The sequence below is a fragment of the Aureobasidium namibiae genome, assembly GCF_000721765.1.
Source record: "Aureobasidium namibiae CBS 147.97 unplaced genomic scaffold scaffold_14, whole genome shotgun sequence".
Classification (NCBI taxonomy): Eukaryota; Fungi; Ascomycota; class Dothideomycetes; order Dothideales; family Saccotheciaceae; genus Aureobasidium; species Aureobasidium namibiae.
Genome location: NW_013581195.1, coordinates 205,484 through 231,222, shown reverse-complemented (window position 1 = coordinate 231,222; position 25,739 = coordinate 205,484). Strand labels below are relative to the sequence as shown.

Genomic DNA, 25,739 nt, shown 5'->3' with positions numbered 1-25,739 from the left:
CTGGGGTAGTTACGACAGTGTTGGGCATCAATTGTTCATACTGTATTCGGTTCAGGCAGCATTGCAGTGTAGAATTAAAAATGGCAAAAATTATCATCTGAACCCTTGCGTATCACTGCTTAATGTATCGTGATTCATCTATCTGATACAATATAAATTCATGACCGCCAACTTGAACGTCCGGGATGCGTCCCCAGTCTACAACAGATCGGGGTTCGACAGGTGAACGACCTGATTTCGATTTTCCTCGTGTGTTATTATAAGCAGTGCTCAAAGCTGTCACTAAACGTCGGGTGTGGCTGCAGTCTGTATCTCAAATGTTGCAAAATTGCTTGTTAGTGCGCGTCGGCTGATGTTGCTTTACACGTCGCAGATTCCCCTCGCATAAGAGTCAGCCCTGAGTGGTTTCAAGGATGTGCTTCTCGAACGCCTTGGACCTTGGGATTTGCAGCGCCTCCAAAATGACGATCATCGCGGAGCGTTGGCGTTCTCATGTGATTGTTCCTCTTCCATTATCGGAACACGGACCATTTCGCAAGCGCGCCGAACAAACGACATGTCGCATCCAACAGCAGCGGTCAATAAGACATTGTTCGCGAGCCATGGAAGCTGGTCAATGGCACGTCTTAGCATCTCGGGCAGACTGTCAGCTGTCAGCTCCGCCTCCATGAGTGGCCGATCACTGCCTCTACTGTGCCGTGGCCGTACCTTCGCCGCGGTCGCGAGACCATTCGTATCAGCATCAGCGGTATGCTCCACACGCCTTGCAGTCCGCCAGCCCGGCCAACAGCGGTATTGCAGTCCACAATACAGCTTTGCCCTGAGCTCTTCAAACGGGTAATGACCTGACCCATGATCAATTCGAAAGCTGTCGAGGCTGTGTGATCTAACCCTTGCTACTATAGCTCGTACTCCCCCTTGGCATCAAACAGACACCACTACTCTTCGACTTCGAAGGACAGTAATCTCAAGGATCCTGTAAGTGCTACTGATAGCCCCGCTCGCTCGATCACGCATCGTAATGTCTCAAGACGGTCGTAAATCAGGCAGCATATGTGCAGCATCTCAAACCTCTCGCTTGCTGCTTCAGGGCTGAAATCTCGTATATGCAAAATTGACTGACAGTTGTTTCAAAAGGAACTTTCGAGGCTCAAAGTGCTAGATACGGATGTCTCTCCCGAACAGAGTGTCAATGTCGCAGATCAGAAAACGAGCATCATCGGCGACAAGGTCCGCTCCTTGACACCACGCGAGCAAATTTACAATATCCCCAACATCCTCACCGCAACTCGCTTGGTCGCTGCACCTATTGTTGGTTATCTTGTTCTGCATGAGCAGCACAAATGGGCGCTAGGTCTTTTTGCTTATGCAGGCATCACTGATCTGGTCGATGGATGGATTGCTCGCAAGTACAAGCTGCAGACTGTTGTCGGCAGTGTTATTGATCCCATGGCCGATAAATTCTTGATGACCATTCTGACCGTCACATTGTCCATGAACGGTCTTTTGCCAGGTAGGTATTCCCTTATGCTGGAGAGAATGGGTGTGTCTAACTTATATTGCAGTTTCTCTGGCGACTCTCATCCTAGGACGTGATGTATCTCTCGCAGTAGCTGCTCTCTACTGGCGATACGCATCCCTGCCAGCCCCCAAGACCTTCAAGCGCTACTGGGACTTCTCCCTACCATCCGCCGAAGTGCATCCCACCACCATGAGCAAATACAACACCTTTTTGCAATTGCTGCTCATCGGCGCCACCTTGGCCTACCCTGTCGTCACAGCGGACAACCACCATCTAGGCATCATGCATGACATTGGTCTCGAGAAACTCGACCTCGCTCAATTCATGACTTACTTCCAGATCTTGGTTGCTGGAACTACTGCTTGGAGTGGACTTAGCTATGCTTTCCTCAAGGATGCAGTCAAGATTCTAGGCAAGGATGAGCAGTTGAAACTTAAGCAGGGAAGAAGGGGTAGGGCGATCATTGGTGTTACATTCGGTAGTGTGGTGATTGCCGCTGCGTATTTGGCATTGACCAAGGATTTGCCTAAGAAGAAGGAAGAGGGAGTGGTTGCTTGAGGTTGCGATTGATGTTGAGGGTCTGGAGATGGTAAATTTCATTCGATGTATCATCATCTTAAGCATATCTAGCGTACGAAAAATCACATTCTTTGTTCCATTGACCTCTCTGTCAGTCTTCGTTCGACATCGACAGCGGCAGGAGGACTTGGACACATGCGACTTCCTGTCTTGCTCCAGGTCAACTTGAACTTAGCTTTGGATTTCGGCTCTCTCTCAGCTTGTCTTGCTTGCCGTCATATAACATCTCTATTTTCCCAGCTCCGTCCTGTCCCTATTGCATCCATCTACCTTCGTTCGACCCCGGTTGCTGTTTTCCATCGCCCATCGTCCTTGTAACTTTCATCACCTTCATAGCCTATCCTGCTCACCGCGTATTGTCAGTACCCTTTTATCCATAACACGACGACTTCCCATCTACCCACCACAACCATAAAGACGACTAGCGTCACCATCAGCGACGGCCAACCACGCGACACCTTTGCTTGGACATCCTCAAGGGGACTCGAGACCCGAAAAAAGATTATAATCCAGGCCTTTTTTGTCTTGACTCGGGGTGATGTGGAAGCGGGTCGTTCGATCAAAATAGTAGACTTTCATCGTTGTGCTGTGTCTCGCCTCACCATCGTTTTCGTCTGCTGCTTGTTCGCAAGTGATTGCCTCGCTGAATACTGTGGTACACGGCGTCGAGAGTCTTCCAACCACGTCGAGAATTGTACCTTGCTACTACTGCAATCTACATTTCCTCGAGATTGCTATGTCGATATTGCAAGCATGCTGTCAGGACCATGACTATCAATGGAAGCACCTTCATACTACTCCTCGGAGATGCAGTATACCGAGCACACTATCACTTCACCTTGCAGCTTTCCAGCAATCTCGCTCTCATACACCATGCCGCCATAAGGGATGACCAAAAAGAGACTTGTCAACCGAGCTGCAGACCCTTCGATCGAGGTTTCATGCATGTTAGGAATGCGAGAAACGCACATACGAGAACGAAGGGGGGTTTTCAGGCCTCCCTCCCCCCCTACTATATATGCGCAACAAAACCGGTTCACCGCGCTGCAGCAGACGCACTGCAAGACGCAGGATACCAAACGATTTCCAAGGCCTTTCTCTGACCGCCACCTTGCTGCCAGCAATATATCCCCATGCAAGACAACATCTCGTATACGCATGGGGGCGGTGAGCTGGAAGATACCGAAAACAAGAGTTTCGTATATTGCATCGCCCCAGCAAAAGTGCAATTCTTGCGAGAATCCCAAGCCATCTGCGGGAATAGAGATAGTCTCGCATCCGCGGGAATACGGCGAATTGCTCTTCCTGTCGGAGTCATGTCCAAATGTGGGAATTTGCATCTCGTTTATGCGAGGCGCGACGTTTGTTGTGGTATAACTGCATGTTTGGTGGCTTGAAAGTGCAGTCTGAATGTCCAGAGCTGGAGTCCTGGATCAAAGGGTTCATTCCAGGGGACTACGGCTAAAATGTCTGCTTAGGCAGAATAAAAATTTCTGTGAACAATATGAAAATCACATGAGATACTTTGCTACCAATACAATATTCTGGACACAGATAAGAACGGTAAAGCGATGCATGCACGTTTGTGGAAAGGGACTATTCGTCCGTTTTTGAGCTGGTGTACTGTCAGGGTCTCTCGTTCATCTTACCTATTTATGAGGCTATACCACGATTGTCCCTTGCTAGTTCCGCCGTGTAGGGAAACGAGCGTTGATGAAGGGTGGGTGGTACAACGGAGTCCAACCCGAGTCCTTCGGCAGGCTGGGCATCAAACCCATCCAGCAAGACTGGTGCCAGCAGGAGGAAGATACGATCGAGCGAGTAGCCATCGGGGAAGTGATCCCTGACTTGAGGAATGTGTCACCATGCCTGTACGGTCGTTCGAGCCTCTGAGTGACAATAACAGGACTTTCAGAATTAATCACATGCAAACGCTGGAGAAGGTGAACTAGATGGATGGCTTGGGAACACTCGACTGCCTTTCTTTGAATATACACGCGTGGGGGTGGGTGAGTTGGTTGTAGAGAAGAAAAAAAAAAACCGGAAAAAACATAATGATAAGAAATAAGAAAATAACCAGCAGTCCACATGCTTCATCCCGTCATCGCCGGTCCCTCTTCCTCCTGAAGAAACATTTTTGGAATCAGGAAAGAAAAAAAGACTTTTTATGCAATATCATGGTCTTCCTCCTCCATCTTGGCATCAGCAGATTGCTCAGCAGCAGCCTTAGCATCGGCCTCGGCGGCAGCCTGTGCCTCAGCCTTGACCCTCTCAGCCTCTCTAGCCACATCAGCAGCTTCGATGGCGGCTTCGCTGACAATGGCCTCTTCGACAGCCATCTTACGTCTCCAGACCCTCGCCCAGCGCGCACCCCACTGCTGCAGCAGAGTCTGCTCGGCAGAATCGCCGTCAAAGCGCTCAATCATGTCGTCTTGAGCTGCGTTGGCCACGGTAGCCACAGCCTCGATGATGGCATTGAAAAGATCGCGCATGGTCTGGCGCTCGCGAACGAGCGTCTCGTCTAGCAAGCTCTTTTGCTCCTCAGAGAGATCGGCTTCAGCGCGAGCGCGAACGATCTGGCGCATGCGGTTGCTGACTTTGAACATGGTGGCCGAAATCATTTCGTAGATGTGGGTTTGGGCGAGTGCGCGGCCGTGCTGCATGTGGTCGTGGAGTGCCCACTCGATGACGCTCATGGGCGTGATGATGGTGTAGTTGAGCAGTTTGTCGATGATGTTGACGGCGGTGCCCGGGTGGTCGGCCCAGTAGTCGATGACTGATGTGATGATTTGGCGACGAGCGAGTTCAGATTGGGGGCCGATTGCGAGGAGGCGTTCCTTGCATCGCTCGATACAGGACAGAACGTGAGAGAGCGATTTGCTCCCGACTGAGCAGATGCTTGTCATGTATGCGTCAGTGCTGGGCACAAGAACATCCTCGACGCCTTGTTCGCTGGCCAGGGTCTGGATCTCGCTGATGACAACCTCGATTTCTTCTTCAGTAGCCTTTCTGCGGATCAGTGCATGCATAGCATTGCCTTGTTGCGAGTAAGGAGTCTGCTCGTCGAGGTACTTGAAGTCGGGGGTATCCTTCATCTTGCCCTCAGAGATGAGGGGAGCGTAGGCCTCAGGAAGAGTCTCTCTGATACGCTTGGCGAAAGAGAGACGAATTTCCTTGTCTAGCGAGCCAACGATGAAGGCCTTTCTGGGCTCTAGATCAGAACGCTCAAGCTCGTCGATCCATTCAGCCCACTTCCAGCGGAACTCAAAGTTACTCAGATGGTGGGCAAACCAGTCCATATAGCGATATTGAAGCTCGAGATCCATGACATCCAAGCTACGGAAGAGGAAACGGATAGCTCTACCCAGACTGGGAGCTACGGCAGCGGGAGCGATTTTGCAAGCCTCGGTGATGACAGAGTGGTAGTAGACGAGCTTGTGTTCCGAGGTAGGCAGGCGCAGGATCTGAGAGAAGACAGCATCGACAACCAAGTCTTCGGGCTTCCATGTCGAACGTCCTTCGGGGATATCCTTGAGCTTGTCGAAAGCGGTGGCACGCTTGACGAAGGTGTTGGGAGCCCAGTAGCAGTCGACATCGATGAGGAATTTGGCAGCAGCGTTGCGGTTGAAGTCGAGGATGTTAATAGTATCCGTGACGGCGTCTCGTAACAGGGATGCGGCAATGTTGGAAGTAGGAGGGACGGATTCGACATCTTGGTCGGCAAACAGCGAGAAGCAGACTTCGGGGAAGAGGGCGTGGGGACCAGGATTCACGGGCGAAGGGACCGAGAGCTGGGGGAACGAGTGCTTGTTGGAGGCAGCCTGTTCGCCATTCTCACCCTCAGCAGGTGCCGGAGCAGTGACACGAGTCAGACGGGGAATACAGGCGAGCTTCCAGCCCGAGGCAGCCTCACCCTGCAGCTGGCTCTGCAATGCGCTGAGGATGCTGGGGCAAGCCATGGGCTTCTGTTCGCCTTCAGCCGTAGGGTAGGGGTCGACCAGGGCCTCGAGGGCATGCGGTGTAGAGGCAACGATGTCGGTCTTTTCTAGCAGCTCGGCGGCGCGCTGTTCCAAGCCAGTGTCGGGTGCAGCCAGGACATAGGGAATGGTGAGGAGAATAATCTTGACCAGCTCGAGACCAACGGCGTCGTCTGACGAGGCAGTCTGGAGATCGACGGCGCGGTCGAACAGCTCTTCCAAGATAGCAAAGACACCATGGTCGCTGAAAAGAGGCTGAAGACAGGCCAGGAATCGTAGCAACAGCTTGACGCTGCGCCATTCACCAGCATCGAGGTGACGCTGCAGTAGAATCGATGTGCGGCCGAGAACCTCGGCGGCAGCGTCGCTCTTCTCGTTGTTGGCGCACAAGACGGAAGCGGCGACGAAGGGAATCTTGAAAGGTTGCTCGAGAACCAGGGACAGAACCAGATCGCAATACGTCTCCTTGACGTAGTTGTCGTGGTAGTTTTCGGTAACGAGCTTTGCGATTTCCGTCACTTCGTCCTCAGGGTTCTTCATTGGCGATTCAGCGACCGAGAGGAGCTGACGGCGCAGCCTTGTGCCAGGAGGAGCATCTTCGTATCTTCTGCGCTGAGGTCTGCGATCGTAACCACCTTCATCGTCGTCTGTAAACAAAGAAGATTAGCTCGGCAAACGACGAATTGTGTTTCTGCGGTAGGATACCTCTGTTGTAGCGTCTCTTGCGGTTGTTGTAGCCACCGCCTCCACGTCTGTCGTCGGCCATTGTTCTGTCTGGGTCGTGCAGTCGGACACGTTGATGGACTTGATCGCTCGCGACAGCTCTGTTGCTTTGGTAGCTGAACTTCGCTCTGCGGCGCGGACCTCTTGGAACCAGAATCCGACGCGCTTGCTTGGCGTCCACTTCCGAGATGCTCAATCGGGAAAGCTCCTTCGCAGCTACTTCGTCTGCATCGACCATCTGCACTTCTGCCATCTCGACATCTTCCATGTCCACTTCTTCGTATACCTTGACTGCTGTCAGTTCCTCGTAACCGACTTTCTTGCGTGCCATCAACACTTCTCGCTCTGTCTGTCTGGCCATCATGTCAGATCTCAGAGAGATGAGTCTCGGAAGTGTTCTTGTGTACTCAAGAGTCCACCAAGTAGGCAATATATATCAAGAGCAGAAGATAGAAGAGAAGAGGTTGTCGTCAAGTGACTACGAGAGAAGGTGAAAAGAAGGAAAGATCAATTGAGCCTGCCCATGTGGTAGTTACATCTGTCGTTGAAGGCCTATGTGAGTGTGAGCCACAGTACCAAGACTCCTGGGTCCTTGAGTGAGGCTGAAATGTTGCACTTGAAGAGATACTAGAAGCTTGTATGAAGCAAGAAGCATATGAAGCTAGCCATCTCAAGTGAAAGAAGATGAAGAAAGGCTTCAGTATATCTTTCGAGAGCGGCAGCAGCAGCAGAAGACTGATGAACAAGTCTTCGGTGAACTGTGAGAGGTTTCGTCACTGAAGATTGGTGTTTGAACATCCTTCAATACAGAGGTATAGCAGTAGCAATAACGAAGGTCGAAAGAACAAAATCAATTCTGGTCTAAAGTCAGATAGCCAACTGCAAAGCAACCATACACTTTTCGCCCACGTCTGTTTGACTATGCAACTCTCGTAAGAGCAGGAGCTCTAGACAACAGGAACCAGGCCGAGCATCGTCGAAAGGACTAATAGAAACACGAAGATAAAAGGAAATTTCCCTGCGTTACTTGATCCTCGTCAGAGTGCTCCACTCCTTGTCCGCTGTGTCAAAGACGGAGAAAAGGTCACCGTTCCTTCTGCTCGCGTACCATCAAATACCCTCAACCTCCATCATAACTTCTTTGCTCTCCAACTTGCTGAAGCTTCCGAGCGCCGCCTGCCATTCCCGAATCAGGGCGCAAAAGAAAACAACAGAGTCGAAAGAAGCATCAACCGACTTGACTGTTCATCTCTGCATTCAGAGACGCATGCAACGAGTGTCAAATCTTGCAAAAAGAGATCCCAAACCAGATATCTCTACCGCACCACACGTTGGGGAAAAGGAAGAAAAGAAACTTGCTCGGACCGCCCATTCGGCGTATAGAATAGAAAAAAAAAAAGGACAAATAAGAGAGACATCCACAGCGACGCCAGCGGCGAAAGCGGCAGCGGCATTAGCAGCAAAGCAATTACTCCGGGAAACCAGCCTTGTTCGACGTCTTGTTATCTGTTCAAGCCAAGGCTTGTCCACTGACCCTTTGTCGAATGTGCGAAATGATTTTAGAAGACTCCAGGGTAGATAGCCGATAAAGCAGACCGCTGATGGGTCGTTCGAAGGTCTTGGAAGCTTGAAATGAGTATGCATCGCTAATTCATGATCTGTGTATAGTTTTTTGCCGATGGTTTTTGTTCTTGTTGATATTCTTAATCCAGTCGTGCCATCATGGCATCCTTGGTCAGGGGCGTCAAGTTGTCAATGTCGAGACCCTTTGCTGCCAATTGAGGACGAACGTGTGGGGGAACGAGTTGGTGGTTCATGTGGGGTGCAATCGAGAGTTCTGAAAACATCAGCATGCTGTAATGCAGTATCACAAAAAGATATCCCTTACCATGGTGGTTGAAGTTGAAGAGCTCAGGCATGTCCTTGGTGGCACCTCCAGGGTGGCGAGAGTCAGGGAATCTGGTGTTGGGGTCTCTCAACTCGTCGAAGAAGGGGTGAACCATGGCTTCAATGGCGGACAAACGTTGTGTCGGCGTGTACTCAAGGAGCTTGGAAATGAGATCGATGGCACTGGGGTCAGCCTTGCGGAAGACCTTTGAAAAACGTAAGCGAAAATGCGAGACAAGCTAGCGAGCCGAAACTTACCTTGTTGAAGGGGTGAGGCTTGATCTGGGGGAACTTGTGTTCCATGTAGTTGGGGTTCATGGTGCGGATTTGGTCGCGAGTAGGAGTTCCCAAAACCTTGATGATCTCGACCAGTTGGTCAATACCCGACTCACCGGGGAACAAAGGCTGACCGAGCATAAGCTCAGCCATGACACAGCCAGTGGACCAGACATCTGCAAAAGGCAAGCAGGTCAGCCTGGATACAGCACATAATGCTTCGAAGTCTACGTACCAATCTTTGTCGTGTAGTTGGTTGCGCCGAAGATGAGCTCAGGGGCTCTGTAGTAGCGCGAACAGATGTACGAGACATTGGGCTCGTTCTCGATGAGAATCTTGGCACTTCCGAAATCGCAGAGCTTGAGGATACCACTGTTGGGGTCGAGAAGCAGGTTTTGAGGCTTGATGTCTCTGTGGCAGATGCCCTGGCTGTGGATGTAGGCAAGCGAGCGGAACAGCTGGTAGATGTACAGCTTGACCTCGAGGATGGGCATGGTTGTCTTCATCTTATTAAAGTAGCGGGACGCGCGGTAGACGGTTTCGGGGACAAATTCGAGTACGAGATTGAGGTAGACCTCGTCCTTCTGCAGCCTGCGTCAGTTACTGCGCCGAGTGGTCAAGTAATTCGAGACATACGCGATCGCCGTTGGAGTAGTAGAAAGCCTTCAGCTCGACAATGTTAGGGTGTCGCACTATCCTCATGATCTGGAGCTCTCTGTTCTGCGCAGGGTCAGTCGACAGGCTTGAAGGAGTGGATATCGGGGATTGGCGACCTTGAAACGCTTGTCCTGGAGCACACGCTTGATGGCGGCATCTTCGCCGCTGGGAGACAGCTTGGTCTGGAAGACGACACCGAAGGAACCGTTGCCGACAATCTTGCACTGAGTGTACTGCATCTCTTTTGTCTCTCCAGTCAAGCCATCCTGGACCTTTTCGCGAATTACCTCTGTACGGCGTTAGCACGTGCAAAGCATAGAGACAGGCCAATGGATGGAATCAAAGGATTGGCGAGCTGTATGGCGGATGCGCAGATGGCTCAAGGGGAGGAAATGAAGAGCGCGGGGGAGGTGATGGTATCCTTACCGCCCATGCGTAAGCTAGAGAACGCCGAAGGCCTGTTCTGCGACATGATTGCGACTGGTTGAGAGATGGAAGGCGGATTGGAGCAAGGTCACCGGGGGGTCGGGGTCGGGGGCAGCTGGGTGTCGGGAGCGTGATGTAGCGGAGGTGGTTGACGAGGACGGAGGATGCGTCGATGCGGGCCTGTGCTCGGAGCTTGTGTTGACGGGTGTTATGCAGCAATGCGTGATTGAGGGGAATTGAGATCTGAGACGAAGCCGAAAGTGAAGAATGCCGCGCTAGGTGCAAAGTACAAAAGGGCTGCTGTAGAGAAGACGTGCGGTCAGTCTTTGGTGGGGGGAATGAGGGCAAAGAGAGAGCAAGTGGGCAGGACAGGCAATGTGTGAGGGTCGAGAGTGTCACCTGCGCCGTGCTTTGAAACGAGCAACACCACGGCCCACGTGATTGTCCAGCTAGGTAATCGCTGTCTTACCTGAGATGGTCGTTGTTTCTTGCTGCGTTCAAGCGTCTTCTGGTAGCTAGGCTGCTGAAGGACTCGACAACGTTTCGAGGGCTGCTCTTTCTGTTTGAGATGTCCGAGTTGCGTTGTTGAAGACCTCAGCAGCTCTTTCCCTAAAACGTTGGTTTTGGCCGTCCGCTGCGCACCGCATCCCTCACCCCGCTTTGCTTCTCGCCCAATTGTCACTCATCTCATCATGGAGCTAATCCTGACCATGTACGCATGACCTACAGTCCGCTGCGATGAGGCTGCCATCATCGTCTTACTTTTCCGAATGCTTTCTTGCCCGTTTGAGCCTCCAATTGGCAAGCTTTCGTCCTCTATACAGCTTCTATACCCTCACGAATCGACATCTTTGTTTACCTCCTCAAAACGAGCCCATTACCACAGTCGCTGCTCTGCGTCTGGCCCTCAACGGCTCCCGCCCAGGAGTTCAATCTCTGCAGTCCATGTGACTTGCTCGGTCGCTAGCGTCGGGCCCAGGCGCTTTGCATCCTCGCTGATTCGCCAGGGTACCTAGTACGCAAGTGGCTGACACTTCTGCCGGCATCCGCACTTGACCAGCTCTCTGTTCGATCAAGTCTTGCCCAGCCCTTCACATGCATCATGATTCTGCTCTCAGGAAGAGAGAACCATTCGCAGTCTTCTGCCTTCACCCCGCAGCCGTGCAAATGACTGCGCCAGCGCCTTGTCATGTTACCGCAATTGCGTCAAGATGCTGTCACGGAAGAGCAGAGACAGCCATCATGACCATTGACCCCGTTCACAGCACTTTCGCGATCGCGACGGCAGCCCAGCCGAACAAATCACTTCTACTTGCTGACGAAGACCATTTGTCTGCAATACGAACCGATGCCTAAATTTGCATGAGATTTGGCTGGTGAAACGGACAATTCCTCCCGATTTTTGTTGAAGGACGTCGCCGAATCAAAGTTCACACTACATGGCTGCCGCATGTTCGTTGACTTGTTGTCTGTTGCGTGTCCCAGTCTTTCTCTCACTTCGCCTCGTTCTGCCGCCAACAACTACCAACCCAATTACTCTCTTGCCCATCTTGTTTGCGTTGAAGACTCAACGTTGAAACATCAAAGCCCAGATTTGCAGCCAAACCTTACATTGTTGCACTTCGGAGTGTCGCACGTCCGAGAACAGGAACGGACCTGAGACCCTTTCTCAACTCGAACCGTTGTCAATCTTCTGACGAACCACAACTGATGTGCGCAATCCCAGATTAACGGAACACCACAACTCTTTGGGCCTGACTAGTGCGTCGTCCCTCGCTGTCCACCAACACACCTTCTGACGGCAATTCAAGAGCATTCGCTTCGATAGATCACAGGTAAGCAAAATGTGCATTGTCGCATCTCAGCGTTGTCATGGTTCGGCTACGTGTCTGCTTTTGACTCTGTTGACCTCATGGCTGCGCTCGTGTGCATAGATGCAAGATGTCGATGCAAGCCGCGATGGCCGCATCAGTCAACCTGCAGGAACATGATTGATGATCTCGCAAATCAACCAATCCGCTGCCCGTCAGAATCTCGCACCTCAGCTCATGCATCTGCGCTGGCTTGACTTCGGTAACTTCATGCTACAAACACTAGCCCTGTCCCTTGATCCAAAGAAATACCTATACTTGTACACCTTGCGCTCGCTCAGCTATACCGAGAGCCACTGATTTTCCCTGTTCATGCAGACAAGCGAGCAAGGAAAGTACACAGCTCAGGGCGCGACCATGTACGGCACATCTTTAAGGGTCACAGCATTTGCATCCTTCAACGAGCTTAATATCGGTGCCTCTGACAATCCCCCACGTCTAGTCCTCATGACCAGATTGATTCGGCAGCTGCAGGCGGCCGGGACTACTCGCAGCATGGTGCTTCTCATCCAGCATTGACGACATATCACGAGGTGATGGTATGCGAGAGCCGCATACCTCTCCAAGCGTGCCGTGATCGCCTGTAAAACGGACACAGATATGCTATATGCATGCAGACTCTTCGGCCGTGCTCACATGTTTGCTCACAGTCATGTTCTGCCTATCTCGCATACTTGTCCACGACCTCATCATCCGGTCAACTCGTGTCGCGTGTCACTGATCCCGCGTACGTGCTCACAATATTGGCGGACAGTGTCCGACCGTTCTATACTGCTCGTATAAGGAGAGTCTTCAGGTTTCACAGCAGTCTCAATATTGTGCCTTACCATCGAGCAAGGCATGTGACCTGCTTTTTCATCGAACAACGTTCGTCTTGGTTTCCAACTACATGTCTTCGGTTCTTGAGGTAATTTCTCTCTTTGGCTGGCAATGAAGAACCAGACACCAAATCTGTTTCTTCAGCCAAAAACTTACGAGACTGATTCATTGGCCTAAAAATCATTCAACTGAACCCGACCATAGTATCCAAACTTCTTAGCATTTCTTCATACGGATGATCGGCATCACCCGACTCGGGACATTCTCGAACAAAACGTGGGTCTGCTGTTTATAACACGGCTCCACTCATGAGGAGCATTTTAATTAGAAATGACAACAACTGACGTAGCTTTGAGATGTGTCATAGATATCATTGCTGTGTCGGCGAATGTCATGAGGGCTAGGATTGCGACGAGGGTCAGGGTCGCCATTTGATCAAAAACTCTTTCTCCTTCTCATCTTCTCTCACAACTTGATTCGGTACGAATAGTAAGGGAGAGGAGATGTGATATAAGGATGAAAGTTGCAACAACGTATGAGTATCTAAACTGAGCAATTTCTAATGTCACTTTCCATGTCAATTCCAATGTCAATGTCAATCTCAATCCCAATATTGATTCCATTCCATTTCAAAGTCAATCCTAATGCCAATTTCAGACCGAATCCATACCTAGGCTCGCTGTCAAGCCCAGCTCAAATCACGATCAAACGTCGATGCTAACCTTACATGTCTACTCAAGAATAAAACGAAAGTCTTTGTGCTCTAATCACTTGGTAGACATGGCTCAAACGACCAAGTGATGGTAGCTAGAGAGTGGAAGCATGTCGATTTCAATGTCAATGTCAATGTTAGTCCCTATGCATTTCCGCTGCCAATATCATTGTCGACTCTGACTTCAATTCCAATTTCGCTTCCATTTCCATGTCTGCTTCAATGTCAGAGAATCCAATTCCATTTTCCGTTTCTGTGTCAATTTCAATGCGAAACTCCATTCAATTCCAAGTCCACTTGATCTCCAGCCCCAATGCCAGTTTCCAATGTCGATTTCAATCTCAATACTAGACCACACCCGCCTTCGAAGAAAGCAACAAGTCTCTAGCTCAACGAAACTCTGCAGATACAACTTAAAGAAACGGTCAACGAGAGTGATAGTACTCAGATGGTATGCCAATGCCAATGTCATACTGATACCAGTGTCATTCCCCTCCCAATTCCAAAGCCAATCTCGATATCGAATCGCACGCTCAACAGTATAGACCCTATACATATCAACATCAACGTAAGTTTACTTCTCACTTCACTCATGAACAACTCAAGGCCTCCAAGACTAGCAACTCCTAGGAATACGTACAGCCAAAAAGAACTTTTGCAAAAATGGATTGGACAAGAAAAAAAAAAGGAGGAAAAGAACAAAGCAGTGATTTTCTCAGTCCTGTCAAAAGTCTGTTCTGTCCAATCGACATCTCTGTGACACGATAACAAGACCAAAAGTATATCAGGAGAGAAGAATCGCCAGTTGTCAGTTACCAGTCGCTAGTTGCTGCCAGCAACGAGAATACTACTCGACAACGGCGATGTCCAACATGAGACTCACAAAGAGGATGGAAACGAACTCAGCAGACAATTGAAAAGCGGATAGATCAACACATTTCTGGACACAATAGCATCAAAGGAGTTCGAAGAAGAAAAAAAAAGGTCTTGAATTACTCCTGTATTCCCATGTATTTGGAGAGAATAGTAGAAACCTCCCCCCTCCAACGAAAAAAAAATAATGCATCTCTCCATGACAACCACATCAGTCTTTACCTATTGTAATCGTAGCCCTTTGCTCTTCTCTACCCCTAGAATGTCATGCTAGAATTGAAAACAAGAAGAATCAGAAAAACACCACTCTCTATGCTCAGTCGAAAGCTTTACTCATCGTCATCGCTCTGAGCCATGGACTCTGTGCCACCGCGGCTCTTGCGACCACCGAGACTCAGCTTGACGCGTGGCTGAGGTGTACCAGCATTGGAAACGGGTCGTGTGTTGCCAGTCTCGGTCTCCCAGTCTGCAAACTCGGGGTACTTGGCTGTCTCTTCAGCAAGCTTCTTGACAGCGGTTTCCTGAAGCTCATGTTAGTATTCGTTTGATCAACAGGCTGTAAGCGCAGAACACATACCTCAATCAAGTTCGCGTCTTGGTACAGAGTACTTCCATCCTCATTGTAAGTCCTGCAGTTGTCGCACAACTGCTTGATGTCCTGTCTGAACTGGCGCAGGTTCTGGTACTGCTTCTTGTTGATCTTCTTTTGGATCTGATCCATGCAAACAGGTGTGCGGATGAGCTGGTAGTAGTCGGGGTAATGCTTCTGAGGTGGCAACTCAATGAACGGGTCGATGATCCCTCTGTTGGCGATATCGGGCTCGGTCGACTCCTCCTCGAGGTCCATCAGTGTGTCGTGCACTGCGTCGAGAACCTCTTGCAAGTGCTCGCGTTCAGACGGCGGCAGCAGATCGGGCACCTTAGCTTGACGGCCACGCTTTCTCGGTTGTGGTGCTTCGACCTCTTCCTCGGCCTTGCGCTTCTGGACAGTCTCAGGCTTGGGCTTGCGACCACGCTTCTTTGGCTGAGGAGATTCTGAGCTGGCGCGAGACTCTGGTGGGGGCGTATCGTCCTGGCCTTCTTGTCCCCTCTTTTCCTTGTTACCGGCACGTCTGCTGATACGAGCCTGTTTACGGGCAACGGCAGACTCGATATCGTCATCACTGTTGTCGACAGCTTCGAGCCATTGCTCCTCAGTAAGACCATCGTCATACTTGACTCTGGCGCGCTCGCGGTTACCACGACCCATGGCGACCTCAACAATCTCCTCGATCGGGCCCTCTTCGTTCACATAAATGTCAGGAAGCTCCTGCTCACACATGAGACGAGGATACTTCTTTCCAGGGCCGTATTTCTGATCCCTTAGACGCTCCTTGTCCATCTGTTGGAAGAGTGTCAACTCCTCATCAGAGCGCATCATGATCACGTTCAGGTCATCGTCATCCATTTCCTCTTGCTCGAATGCCTCGGCTGCTTCGGCAGACTCCAGCATGACACGAAGCATCTCATCACGCTCTTCGTTGGTCGACCTGTTGTCGAATTTACCAGCCTGAATGACTTTGCCGTCCATAGCAAGCTTGTAGTTGGCACGTTCGAGAATCTTCTCTTCCACGGAATTGGAACTGATGAGACGTAGAATGCGAACCTCGTTCTTCTGACCAATACGATGAGCACGATCTTGAGCTTGAAGATCCTGATGAGGGTTCCAATCAGAGTCGTAGATGATAACGGTATCGGCAGTCTGCAGATTCAGACCGAGACCACCAGCGCGAGTCGATAGCAGGAAACAGAAATAAGGTGAGTCAGGCGCGTTGAAAATTCTGAGGAGCTCACTACGGTCATCAGCCTTTGTTGATCCGTCCAAACGTAGATACTTAAGCCCGCGCAGACGGAGGAAATCTTCCATGATGTTCATAATTTGTGTCATCTGGAAGAACATCAAGACACGATGGCCAGACCTCTCAAACTTGGGTAGAATTCTGTCGAGAAGCTCAAACTTTCCAGCTGTACGCCACAGTGTGTCGTTGGTTCCTTTGCCAGGGTTGATCTGATCCTCGACTTCTTCGAAGACAAAGGGATGGTTGCAAAGTTTTCTCAACTGCATGAGCATGTTGCTGAGACCACGCAGACCAGTCTTTCCACCCTTGCCATCACTGACCATAAGCCTGTTGTGACTGACGAGCTGCTTGTACAACTTGGCTTGAAGTGATGAAAACTGACACTTGATGACACGCTCCTGCTTGTCAGGCAAGTCTTTCTCGACATCCTTCTTGAGACGACGCAGAAGGAAAGGTCGAAGCACCTTGTGAAGACGACGAATGACAAGCAGCTGCTCTTCTTCTGACAACTCCATCTTATCCTGTCCACCTGTGTTGGCGAAGGGAGTGTTAAACCATTCATCAAACGACTTGACCGACTTGAAAATGGTGGGAAGAACGAAGTTGAGCAGGGCCCACAACTCGGGAAGATTGTTCTGGAGAGGAGTACCTGTCAAAATCAAGCGGTAACGTGTGGTGTAATACTGAGTGATGGTGCTGCTCAACTTGGAGTTGGCGTTCTTCATACGATGGCCTTCGTCGACAATCATGTGCAGCCACTTGATCTTACTGAGTACGGGTCTGTCCTTAATGATGAACTCGTAGGTAGTAAGCAAGACTTGGAAGTTGCCATATCTGATCTGGTTCTGGTGAGTCTTTCTTTGGGCCGGGGGTCCCTTGTAAACAATCTTTGAAACAGAAGGTGCCCATTTGTCGAATTCGTTGTTCCAGTTCGTCAACGTACTAAGAGGTACAATGACCAGATAAGGTCCTGGTTGACGCTTCTTCTCGATAAGGTAGGTAATCAAACTGATTGTCTGAATGGTCTTTCCAAGACCCATCTCATCAGCAAGGATACCGTTGAGGTTGTTGTTGTAGAGCGAGATCATCCACTGGAGACCCTTGATCTGGTACTCCTTGAGAGTACCACCAACGAGAATGTTGGCTTGCTGCGTGACCTCTTCCTTGATCTTGTGAGCAACTTCATAGTAGTCGACCTTTCTTGATATAGCCTCGCCATCTTCATCTTCTTCAACAACCTCTGGCTCTTCTTCCTCTTCGACGACTCCATATCTGCGAGCAGCACCGCGTTGCTGTTCCTTGACGGAGGCGGCAAGCTGGTCGAGGAAACCATCGGTCTGCTTGAGCAAGTGAGAAATACGGCTGTCCTTTGCCTGGCCCAGCAGCTTGAGGTAAGTCTCTTCGTCGTTGGCTTTGAGGGCTTGCAGACGTTGCTTGGCGGTTCTTTCGATGCGCTTTTGTTCTTCCTTTTCGATGTTTGAGTGAGTGGTCTGCATGAGACGGCCGAGCTTTTGAATCCTGGTTCGCTGGTTGGCAGCCGACGTCTTGAGTTCGTTGCCATGAGACAGCACAGAGCGAAGGAAGTCGTTGTGCTTCTTCTTCTCCTTTGACTCGTGAGCATCTTGTTGTTGCTTTTCGAGCTTCTCGGTGATACGAGCTTCGCGCAGAGATTGCTTCTTGATGCGGCGGTACAGAGCGCGATTAGCAGTCATGGCGAGGTTATCGGACTGCATCATCTCGCGACTGACATTTGCTCTCATTTGGCGCTGCTTGGGGAGCAAGGACAGCATCTTGTGCTCGATGAGAGCCTTCAGTTTCAACTTGCCGTTGTCGACAGGAACGGTCGATGAAGTCGTGTCCCAAGAGCCGATGTTGGCAGGAAGTTTGTCCAGTTCGCTCTTGCGTGCCATGATACGGTTGTACAGAATGGCCTCCCTCTCTTCCCGTGCTCTGTCAACATCGATACCTAGAGGCATGATACTGGGGATGATGTGACGCTGGTCGCGACGGGTGTGGTCCAGATATGAGATAGCATTGGGAACGAGGGTGTGAGGGTCCTTGAAGGACTGGAAGCGGTGGGTTCTGGTCGAAGGTTGAGTGGCAGGCGTTGCAGGTTTTGAGGAATCGATAGCAGTGGCCTTTTGTGCTTGGAACAGAGAGTCTTGGATGTTCTGAGGAATGGGCATGTTCTTTTGCAGGTAGTTGAAGGCAGACAGCTGTTGGCGCAAGGTGGTCTGCTGGTCGGTAGACAAAAGAGGCTCCTTGGATGTGGCCGAAGACTGTGGCTGTGGTGTAGATTGTTGAGCAGCACCATTGACAGACTGCATGGCAGCGGGACCATTGAGAGAGGCATTCTGTTCTGGGAGGAGCTGGCCGTTCTGCTGTTGTTGTCCCTGTTGCTGTTGACGCTGCTGTTGAGCCTGCATCTGCTGCTGCTGGCGCATCTGCATCTGCCTCTTGGCCTGCTCTGACTTGTTTCGAGCAAATACAAGGATTCTACCGCGCTTGATTTGTTCGGGGTCTGAGTCAGGAACACCTTGAGCCTTGGCCTGGTTATAGAGCTTGGTGTGATGTTAGCGATGTGACAACTAGGCAGCGGTGGTGGACAGCGAACCTGATAGATCTGTTGCAGATGCTCCTTTGTCAATGGTGGGTGGTTAGCCTGGGCATTCATGTTCATGCCGGGCTGCTGTTGCTGGACTGAAGCCATTTTCGGAGGCTGTCGCGCAAAGCCTTGTCGGACTTGGTTCACTTGGTCCGGGGGGCCAATTCAGCGACCGGGGGTGGTCGCGGGGCTGACGGGCTGGCGAGCGGCGACTGTAGATGGTTGTCGGGGCTGTGTCGAGTCGAGGGTGATGGGGGCTTGTCGGTGATGGCGGGCGTTGATGACTCGGGCTGTGGTTGGACGGCTGCTTGTGAGCGGTCGCGCTCTTGCCTTGCGCGTGCGAGCTGACCAAAAGCGAAAGGGAGCGTCGGGCGTCGTGGTTGGCTCGCTCGCGATAAAAGACCGTCGCGTCGACACCTTGGGATACGCGTTGCAGACAAGTCTTGATGGCAGAAGCGGGGTGGTAATTCCGGCAATGCTGTCGCTCGACAACCTGGACCGAATCTCGCAGCCTCCGACACCTGAAGTCGCGCTGTCCTTAGCTTGTGAGCCAAGTCTTGGCGTTCACGTGATGCTTCAGTCACTTCTCTTTTTTAGTTCGGTCTGTATTGTCCTCGCTAAATTTGTTTTCCTATGTGTGATGATCTTCTGTGAAGCGTGTGAAGCGTTCAAAGTATTGTCTACATTTGTGGATTCGTCATACAACCTCTGCCAGAAGCTTGATCACCAAGCTTCCCATCCTGCCGTGAGGGCTACCCTGATCCGATATAAATCACTCCCTCACCTCAATTCTAGTAGGTCATATAGAATAATCTTGCCATGAGACTGCTACAGTATGTGTGATCTTGATCACATTGTATACTCTGTGGAGTTACGCTACTGTGTGGGAACATCCCACACCTCTGCTGGTTCTGCTTGATGGGAAGAAAGATTTGGTGAACGCAGGAAAGGAATACACGCGCCCGGAAATATCATGGACATGGTTGAATGTAGGAAGAGAGTAGAACAGACTATTGTGTTATGGTTGCGGTTAAGGAAGAAACACAAAGAAACACCCCGATGACCTTCCCACGGCCTGGCCCCGTTCAAAATGCATGGCAGCTTTGGAATCCCTCTTTCCCGAACTCAGTACTCCCTTGTTGCACCAGGCTCTGATCAAAGAAGAGCAGCTGTCTTTGTAGTTCATAAATTCGTTAAGTTTCCTGTCTCGAGTCTTCTTAATCTGCCTTAGTAGCGAATGTGAGGTGCGCTGCAAGCATCCTCGTCAGGAATCAGAATGCCATCTTTGACTCCACCCATCTTCTCGAGCTGATCCATCCAAGTGGCGGGCTTCTTGCTTTTGGCTTTGAGATTCCACCATGCCTTTTTATCACCACCTTCTTTTGGCGGTACCGGTGGTGGAGAGCGGACTATGACGCGGTCCTTCGCATTGCGGTGTTTGTGATCGTGCTTACTCGAGGTCGCTGGTTTCTCCGATGGTTTCTTGTTGAGTGAACTACTGCTGATACTGCCGAGTGGGGTGGGTATGCTCGAGCTGTCGTAGTTGCGGTGTTGTGAGAATCCGGTGGATGGGGAGGAAAATGCTGGATTGCCTGGTGATCGCACACGTGAACTTGTCGAGTCACCGCCGTGATGGGAAGGAATGGCTCTTATGCTCATTGATGTTGGCTCCGGAGTCCGGGAGCGAGCTGCAGACTTGCTGCGTGGAAGAAGATCGTCATTGGTATAGGCGGCTCCAAGATTTGGCATCTTAGTGGCTGCTGTGTGACGAGGCGAGCGAGTGGGAACGTAAACCTCTGTCTTCTCTTTGACCGGCGAACCCAAGCGAGCTGCGACGATCTCGTCCTTTTCGCTCATTACACTGTCGACTGATTTGGTGTTTCTACTGTGCTTAGAATGCACAGGATGATGTGTAAGGGGAGGAGCCTGAGGGGGAGCTCGCGTCGGAGGTGCGGGTTGCTCATCCTTCCACTGATCAAGACTTGGAAGTGGAGGCAGCTCGCGGTTTAGATTGATCTCGGTCTTTTTCGATTTTGGCTGTTTTGGGCTCTCTGCTCTTCCTCTGCTCGAGTTTGACCTGCTGAGGTCGGTTTGTGCGTGTTCTTTCTTCAAAGTCTTCCCCCAGCTTCTCCAGCCGCCACGGATCTCTGGATCTTGGGACTTTGAATCGGATCGTAGTGATGAGCGTGAAGTAGACCTGCTAGGTGCTCGGCTATTGTTGGGACCTCCGGAACTGCTTGGGCGGATATACTCTTTAATGTTGTCGCGAAGGCTTCGAATGCTTCGTGCCCTGCTAGGAGCACGAGACAATGGCGGAAGTGCTGCCTGTTCTTCTTCAGCAGCTTGTTTCTGACGGCGACGCTCGAGTTCGTTGCGCATCCACTCGATGGCAGAAGTATCGCTTTTGATGGCCTGCTCTTGTTCAACAGGTATATGCGAGGAGTCTCGCTTTGAAGTGCCTGCAGGTGTGATGGCGGCCGAGGTAGGGGCTGTAGAGGTACTCCAGTGATACTCTGTTACGTCTGTGATGGGAGTGGAGCCATTGGTCTCGCCAGAGAGTGAGCGTTTGGCAACGTGAGGACGCGTACCAGCATCACTGCTGGGAGAGAGAAGATTGGGGACCGGAGTCTTTGCACGACTGCCCATTGGCGTGTCATGTTTGGATTTGCCGAGGAGGGATTGCACGGGATCAAGGGCAGGATCTGACTTGTCGAAGAGCTGATCGATGGGAGCGTCTGGACGATAGGCGTATTTCAGAGGGTGTTTATCGTCGGCCGAGTCGGTACGCGGTGGGAAGGGACGTGAGGCTTGTGCCTCGAGAGTGGATGCGGATCTCTTGATGGCATCGTAGTCGAGTGCTTGTTTGGCTTCTTGCGGCGCGGTGGATTGGGCGTCGGGAGCGACATAGTGATGTGATGGTTTGGTGTTGAGTAGAACTCCGGCACAGGCTAGACGCAGATCGGATTCGACCTTTGTTGACAGAGGAGCGCGATGTCCAGGATACGGCGAGGGCGGCGGGCTCTCTTTCGTGTTCGCGACGGGCATACGATCATCAGCTCTATGCGGGCCAATCTGGAGGTGAGAGTCAGCCCATGTGTGCAGTAGCACCGTTGTGCAGATTCGCGGCTTACGAGATTCGCCAGGCCCAGCGCCAACTTCTTCCCCTTCATGGTCGCGTGAAGTAGAGTGTGAACAATGGAAGAGACGGACGCTCGTTGACTTATCAGCAGCTAGAAAATCGGGCAGCAGCTGCAAGGGTTAGAGGGGAACAGGGCTAGATGGTGATGCCGGGAGTGATGGCCGTCGGGACTCTGGGCATGTACGGAGTACTTTGATGGATGTACTCTGGTCTAGCAGGTACGAAGGACCAAGTCTAACATCAGCCGCAGCTCGTGGTTAAGAGAGCAAAGAGGCGGCGTCTGGTCGCGGTCCAGTCAAAGTACGGGTGTGTATCAAACATGCTTTGTTCGTTTCAAGCCCGCTCTGTGATACTGACGCTCGAATGCAGGCCGTCACATGTTGCTCGCACACGGCGAATTGTCACTGCGCCCTTCTGCGATGGCCAGTCCGACCCAGGGAACGCGCCTGCCGCGCATCATTGGCCCGGCCCACGTTCCAAGAATTCCCAAGCGCGTTTCAGCCTCGTCCGAGGCGCCTGTTCCTGACACGAGTCTCACTCTGACACACTTAGACACGCAGACACACAAGGCCCCGTACACTCTTGTCCGTCCACAGCAACTTAAGAAACGCTCAAACTCCTTGCAATAACCAAGTTGCAACAACATCGTTGCCCGCCTGTCTCTTCGCCATCTATCTCGATGGCTCGCCAGTATCGCCGTTTCCAACTTTCTTTTTTGCCGACGATAAGATTGCAACCGTCAGAGCTCGGTCTCCGGAACCAGCCATCGCACCAGACATGCGGCTGATCCTCACCCCACCCGTCTTGCGTCTGACCAGTGACCGGCCTCTTTGGCGAAGTCTCAATATATTTCGTCAAAAGTCCATCTCGCCAAACTACCAGGAGATTTGATCAATATCTGATTCCACGAACCATCCCTTGCTCGCCTAAATCCAACCCTACCTGCTACTCTCGAGTCTCCACGGGGAGGCTTGGAGGAGCATTTAGCTTTGTCCGTCCGGCGGCTTTCAACAATCTAGCTTGCTCTCCTCGGCGAACAAGAGTCGTGTCCATCGAACATTGCCCACCGAGAAACTTGCTCGTCATGAGGTTGGGAGTCTCGATCTTGTCTCTCATTAGTTTTGCGCCTCGGCATCCAACACACAACTGCTCGTCTAGCAAGCGAGGCAATCATAATTCCACCAATGTGACTTTTGTTTGTTGTTCAGAGGTTCATCCTCATCTCATGTTCCATATCCTTGCTCCTGGAGGCGTCTGCACGGAGTGTTATTGAGACGATCGGTAGGTATCAACAAAACTTCTCTACGATCGACTAGAAGTGCTGTTCGTTCTGTGTCGTCAACCTGCCCAAGACTCCTCCAAGCTTAATGATATGCTATTCTCAAGGATATATCATACACTTCCATCTATTACTCCTCTCAATCCCTCAAACATCCAGCCAACGCCTTGAAGGCAACCACAGTTGAAAATGTGCCTACTACCCACATGGGCAACACGAAAGGCACAAGACCCCTATGCACCGGAACCTGCAACATCAATCCCATCCCCACTGACACAATTATCTGCACCGCAACCCAAAAGAACACTGCCCCAATACCCGCCCCCCTACAAATGCCCTCTCGATCATATCTGATCTCCAAGCCAATCCAAACAAGAAGCCCCAAAACAAGCACAACCAACAAGCAGATACCCATCACATCAACCCAGAAATAAGGATGAAAGTGATTGAGGCTCAAGGATGTTGATCCAAGTCTTGCAGTGTGTGCAACACTACTCAACTTCCTCCTCTTCCCCCCACCAGAACCATAGCCTCCTCCTTCCACATCCGCAAAATCATTGATATATGTCTGTACTCTGCTCAACCTCGCCCCATCCACCTCATCGACCTCAACACTAACGTCTTGCCTCCCTTCCTCCTCTTCCCCAGCACCATCACGTACAAGTCCCAACTCTTCAGCTCTTACCAACCCCAATTCCGCGGCTTCGTAGTCGCGAATGCGTTCGTGCCAGAGATCAATCTCTATGCAGTCGATTCTGCTCAATACATGTCTGTTCATTTCTTCTTCTGTCTCTCCGTCTCCTTGACTTGCTCTTTGAGCGGCGGTCACCGCTTCTTCTTCTGCGCGTGCAGCTTCCAGAACGGCGATTTGACGTGGATGAAGAGTTAGGATGTGGTGTAGAGATGCTGTTGCTGAGGATATTGTTGATGTTGATGGATGCTGAGCTTGCTTTTTCCCAGTGGGGGTTCGCTCGTGAGGGAGCAGTGAGGTTGCTTCATCGTGGGTGTAAGCGGTGTTGGAGGAGCTCGAGGCGGATGTGTTTCGCGAGGTCATGGCTGTGCTGGATGTGCTCTTTGCGCTTCTCTTGAGGATGCTGGTGTTGCTGTTGTGGCGTTGCATATGTGTAGTTTTTCTGAGATGCTTGCTTCTCCGATGTTCGTAAAGCTTCTTGATTCACTGGCTGTATGTATCTGCTACACTTGTCCGTCGATGCAAGAGAGGAAGGATCACAGACATTCAACTCACAAGCGGCACTTACCTCGCTCCATCGCCTCAGCTGTATCGAAAACGCTCTTCCAGCCTTCTAGCCATCAATCATACTGACCTCAGCTCCCCTCCCCACCACGTGCTGACTCCTCTATGGCACCACCGTCGTGAACTCTTAGCACCGATCCAACCTATCAGCAAAGCAAGAAAACCGATGGAAAAAAGGTCTCACCTTGGCAACTGAAACACCGGGTCATATGATCTCGACAGCTATATGTCAAAGGCTGCTAAACGGATGTAACCGCAGAAGGCAGAATTACAGGATTTCATGGACAAAAGACATACGACAGCAGGCACTACTACTATCGTGAAGATGTATGTAAATCGGTGTGACAAGCTGATACGAGCTGGTAGCCAAGTTTGCGAGAAGGGCATTTAGCAAAGCAAGCTCCGTGTAAACGACGGTCGGTATGAGCTTTCCACACTGCTCATGATGATGAGCTTGTTCAGCATTGACGTTGGTTCTTAAATAATCTGACTACACAGAGAAAGGACGCTTACGTGCATTGTCGAATATGGCTCGAGGTTCAATAGAGGAGCCAGGCCATATGAAACTCATCAAAGCATTTGCAAGCAGATGATGTGAAGTGCAATCAATGCAAGGGATGTGCTTGAACAAAAGTCGGACCGATGTTGATGACAGCACTGTGGGCCATCAAGGTCGCGAGGGAGAAAAAAAAATGTTCGGCGCACATTGGAGGTGCAGATCGATATGGCACACGATCACGAAGAGGCAGTCTGTAACTTTCACGCTCCTTTTGCGAAAGTCTCAAGCGGTGTCGGCAGTATAGACAGGCACAATGGTCTCGAGGGACGAGATAGGTCCTATCGAAAGCTTACAGTCTGTTGCTTCTCGATAGCTATCAATTATTGAAAGTGGTGTGCGTTTGATGGCCTTCGTGCGTTCTATGCGTCTGCCCACAGGAAGGCTAGGTCGTGTATGCGACATGATTATGATGTTGACAGGCGTATCGAGTGAATTCATAGTCGTCCTTGCGCATTGGGTAGTCATGGCATGTTCACATCACGATTGCACAGAGGAACAGAAAGATTTTTTGCGAATAGCAGTTTTCTGATTTTCAGAACAGCCAACCGCAACGGTAAGGCTCTTTCAGATCTCAAAGGTGCAGCCTACGAAGCATAACACCGGTGTTAGAAAGGTGAAATGGCGCCTCCCAATTGCCAGGCAATGAAGCACTCCATGATGATAGCTCGAGTGGAAAGATTGACCGACTCCTCCGTCCATTTCTTGTGAACAGCAGAAACATGCAACACCTGAAATTCTTCCC

At 51.0% G+C, this 25,739-nt stretch overlaps 6 protein-coding genes across 6 annotated transcripts; 1 reads left to right on the top strand and 5 right to left on the bottom strand.

Moving 5' to 3' along the window:
• Positions 1-1,230: 1,230 nt before the first annotated feature.
• On the top strand, positions 1,231-2,080 carry M436DRAFT_52416 (uncharacterized protein; the record flags this gene model as incomplete). Its single annotated transcript, XM_013569721.1, has 2 exons — positions 1,231-1,513; positions 1,566-2,080. Coding segments are annotated over 2 exons (798 nt in total), but the record flags the coding sequence as incomplete, so codon positions are not given.
• Positions 2,081-4,266: 2,186 nt separating this feature from the next.
• On the bottom strand, positions 4,267-6,844 carry M436DRAFT_52336 (uncharacterized protein; the record flags this gene model as incomplete). The annotated part of the gene is made up of 2 exons (XM_013569701.1): positions 4,267-6,725; positions 6,784-6,844. The coding sequence occupies 2 exons, from the start codon at positions 6,842-6,844 to the stop codon at positions 4,267-4,269; spliced, it is 2,520 nt and encodes an 839-aa protein (XP_013425155.1).
• A 1,660-nt stretch (positions 6,845-8,504) lies between these two features.
• Positions 8,505-10,093, bottom strand: M436DRAFT_65740 (serine/threonine protein kinase; the record flags this gene model as incomplete). The annotated part of the gene is made up of 7 exons (XM_013569766.1): positions 8,505-8,638; positions 8,690-8,894; positions 8,947-9,140; positions 9,200-9,548; positions 9,601-9,684; positions 9,738-9,910; positions 10,048-10,093. 7 exons carry the CDS (start codon positions 10,091-10,093, stop codon positions 8,505-8,507), a joined length of 1,185 nt encoding a protein of 394 aa, XP_013425220.1.
• Positions 10,094-14,651: 4,558 nt separating this feature from the next.
• On the bottom strand, positions 14,652-18,487 carry M436DRAFT_52351 (chromatin remodeling complex SWI/SNF component SWI2; the record flags this gene model as incomplete). Its single annotated transcript, XM_013569707.1, has 2 exons — positions 14,652-14,843; positions 14,900-18,487. The coding sequence occupies 2 exons, from the start codon at positions 18,485-18,487 to the stop codon at positions 14,652-14,654; spliced, it is 3,780 nt and encodes a 1,259-aa protein (XP_013425161.1).
• A 1,505-nt stretch (positions 18,488-19,992) lies between these two features.
• On the bottom strand, positions 19,993-21,935 carry M436DRAFT_74666 (uncharacterized protein; the record flags this gene model as incomplete). The annotated part of the gene is made up of 2 exons (XM_013569839.1): positions 19,993-21,837; positions 21,897-21,935. 2 exons carry the CDS (start codon positions 21,933-21,935, stop codon positions 19,993-19,995), a joined length of 1,884 nt encoding a protein of 627 aa, XP_013425293.1.
• A 1,387-nt stretch (positions 21,936-23,322) lies between these two features.
• On the bottom strand, positions 23,323-25,399 carry M436DRAFT_65737 (uncharacterized protein; the record flags this gene model as incomplete). The annotated part of the gene is made up of 5 exons (XM_013569765.1): positions 23,323-24,286; positions 24,509-24,581; positions 24,736-24,891; positions 24,952-25,095; positions 25,291-25,399. The coding sequence occupies 5 exons, from the start codon at positions 25,397-25,399 to the stop codon at positions 23,323-23,325; spliced, it is 1,446 nt and encodes a 481-aa protein (XP_013425219.1).
• Positions 25,400-25,739: the final 340 nt, after the last annotated feature.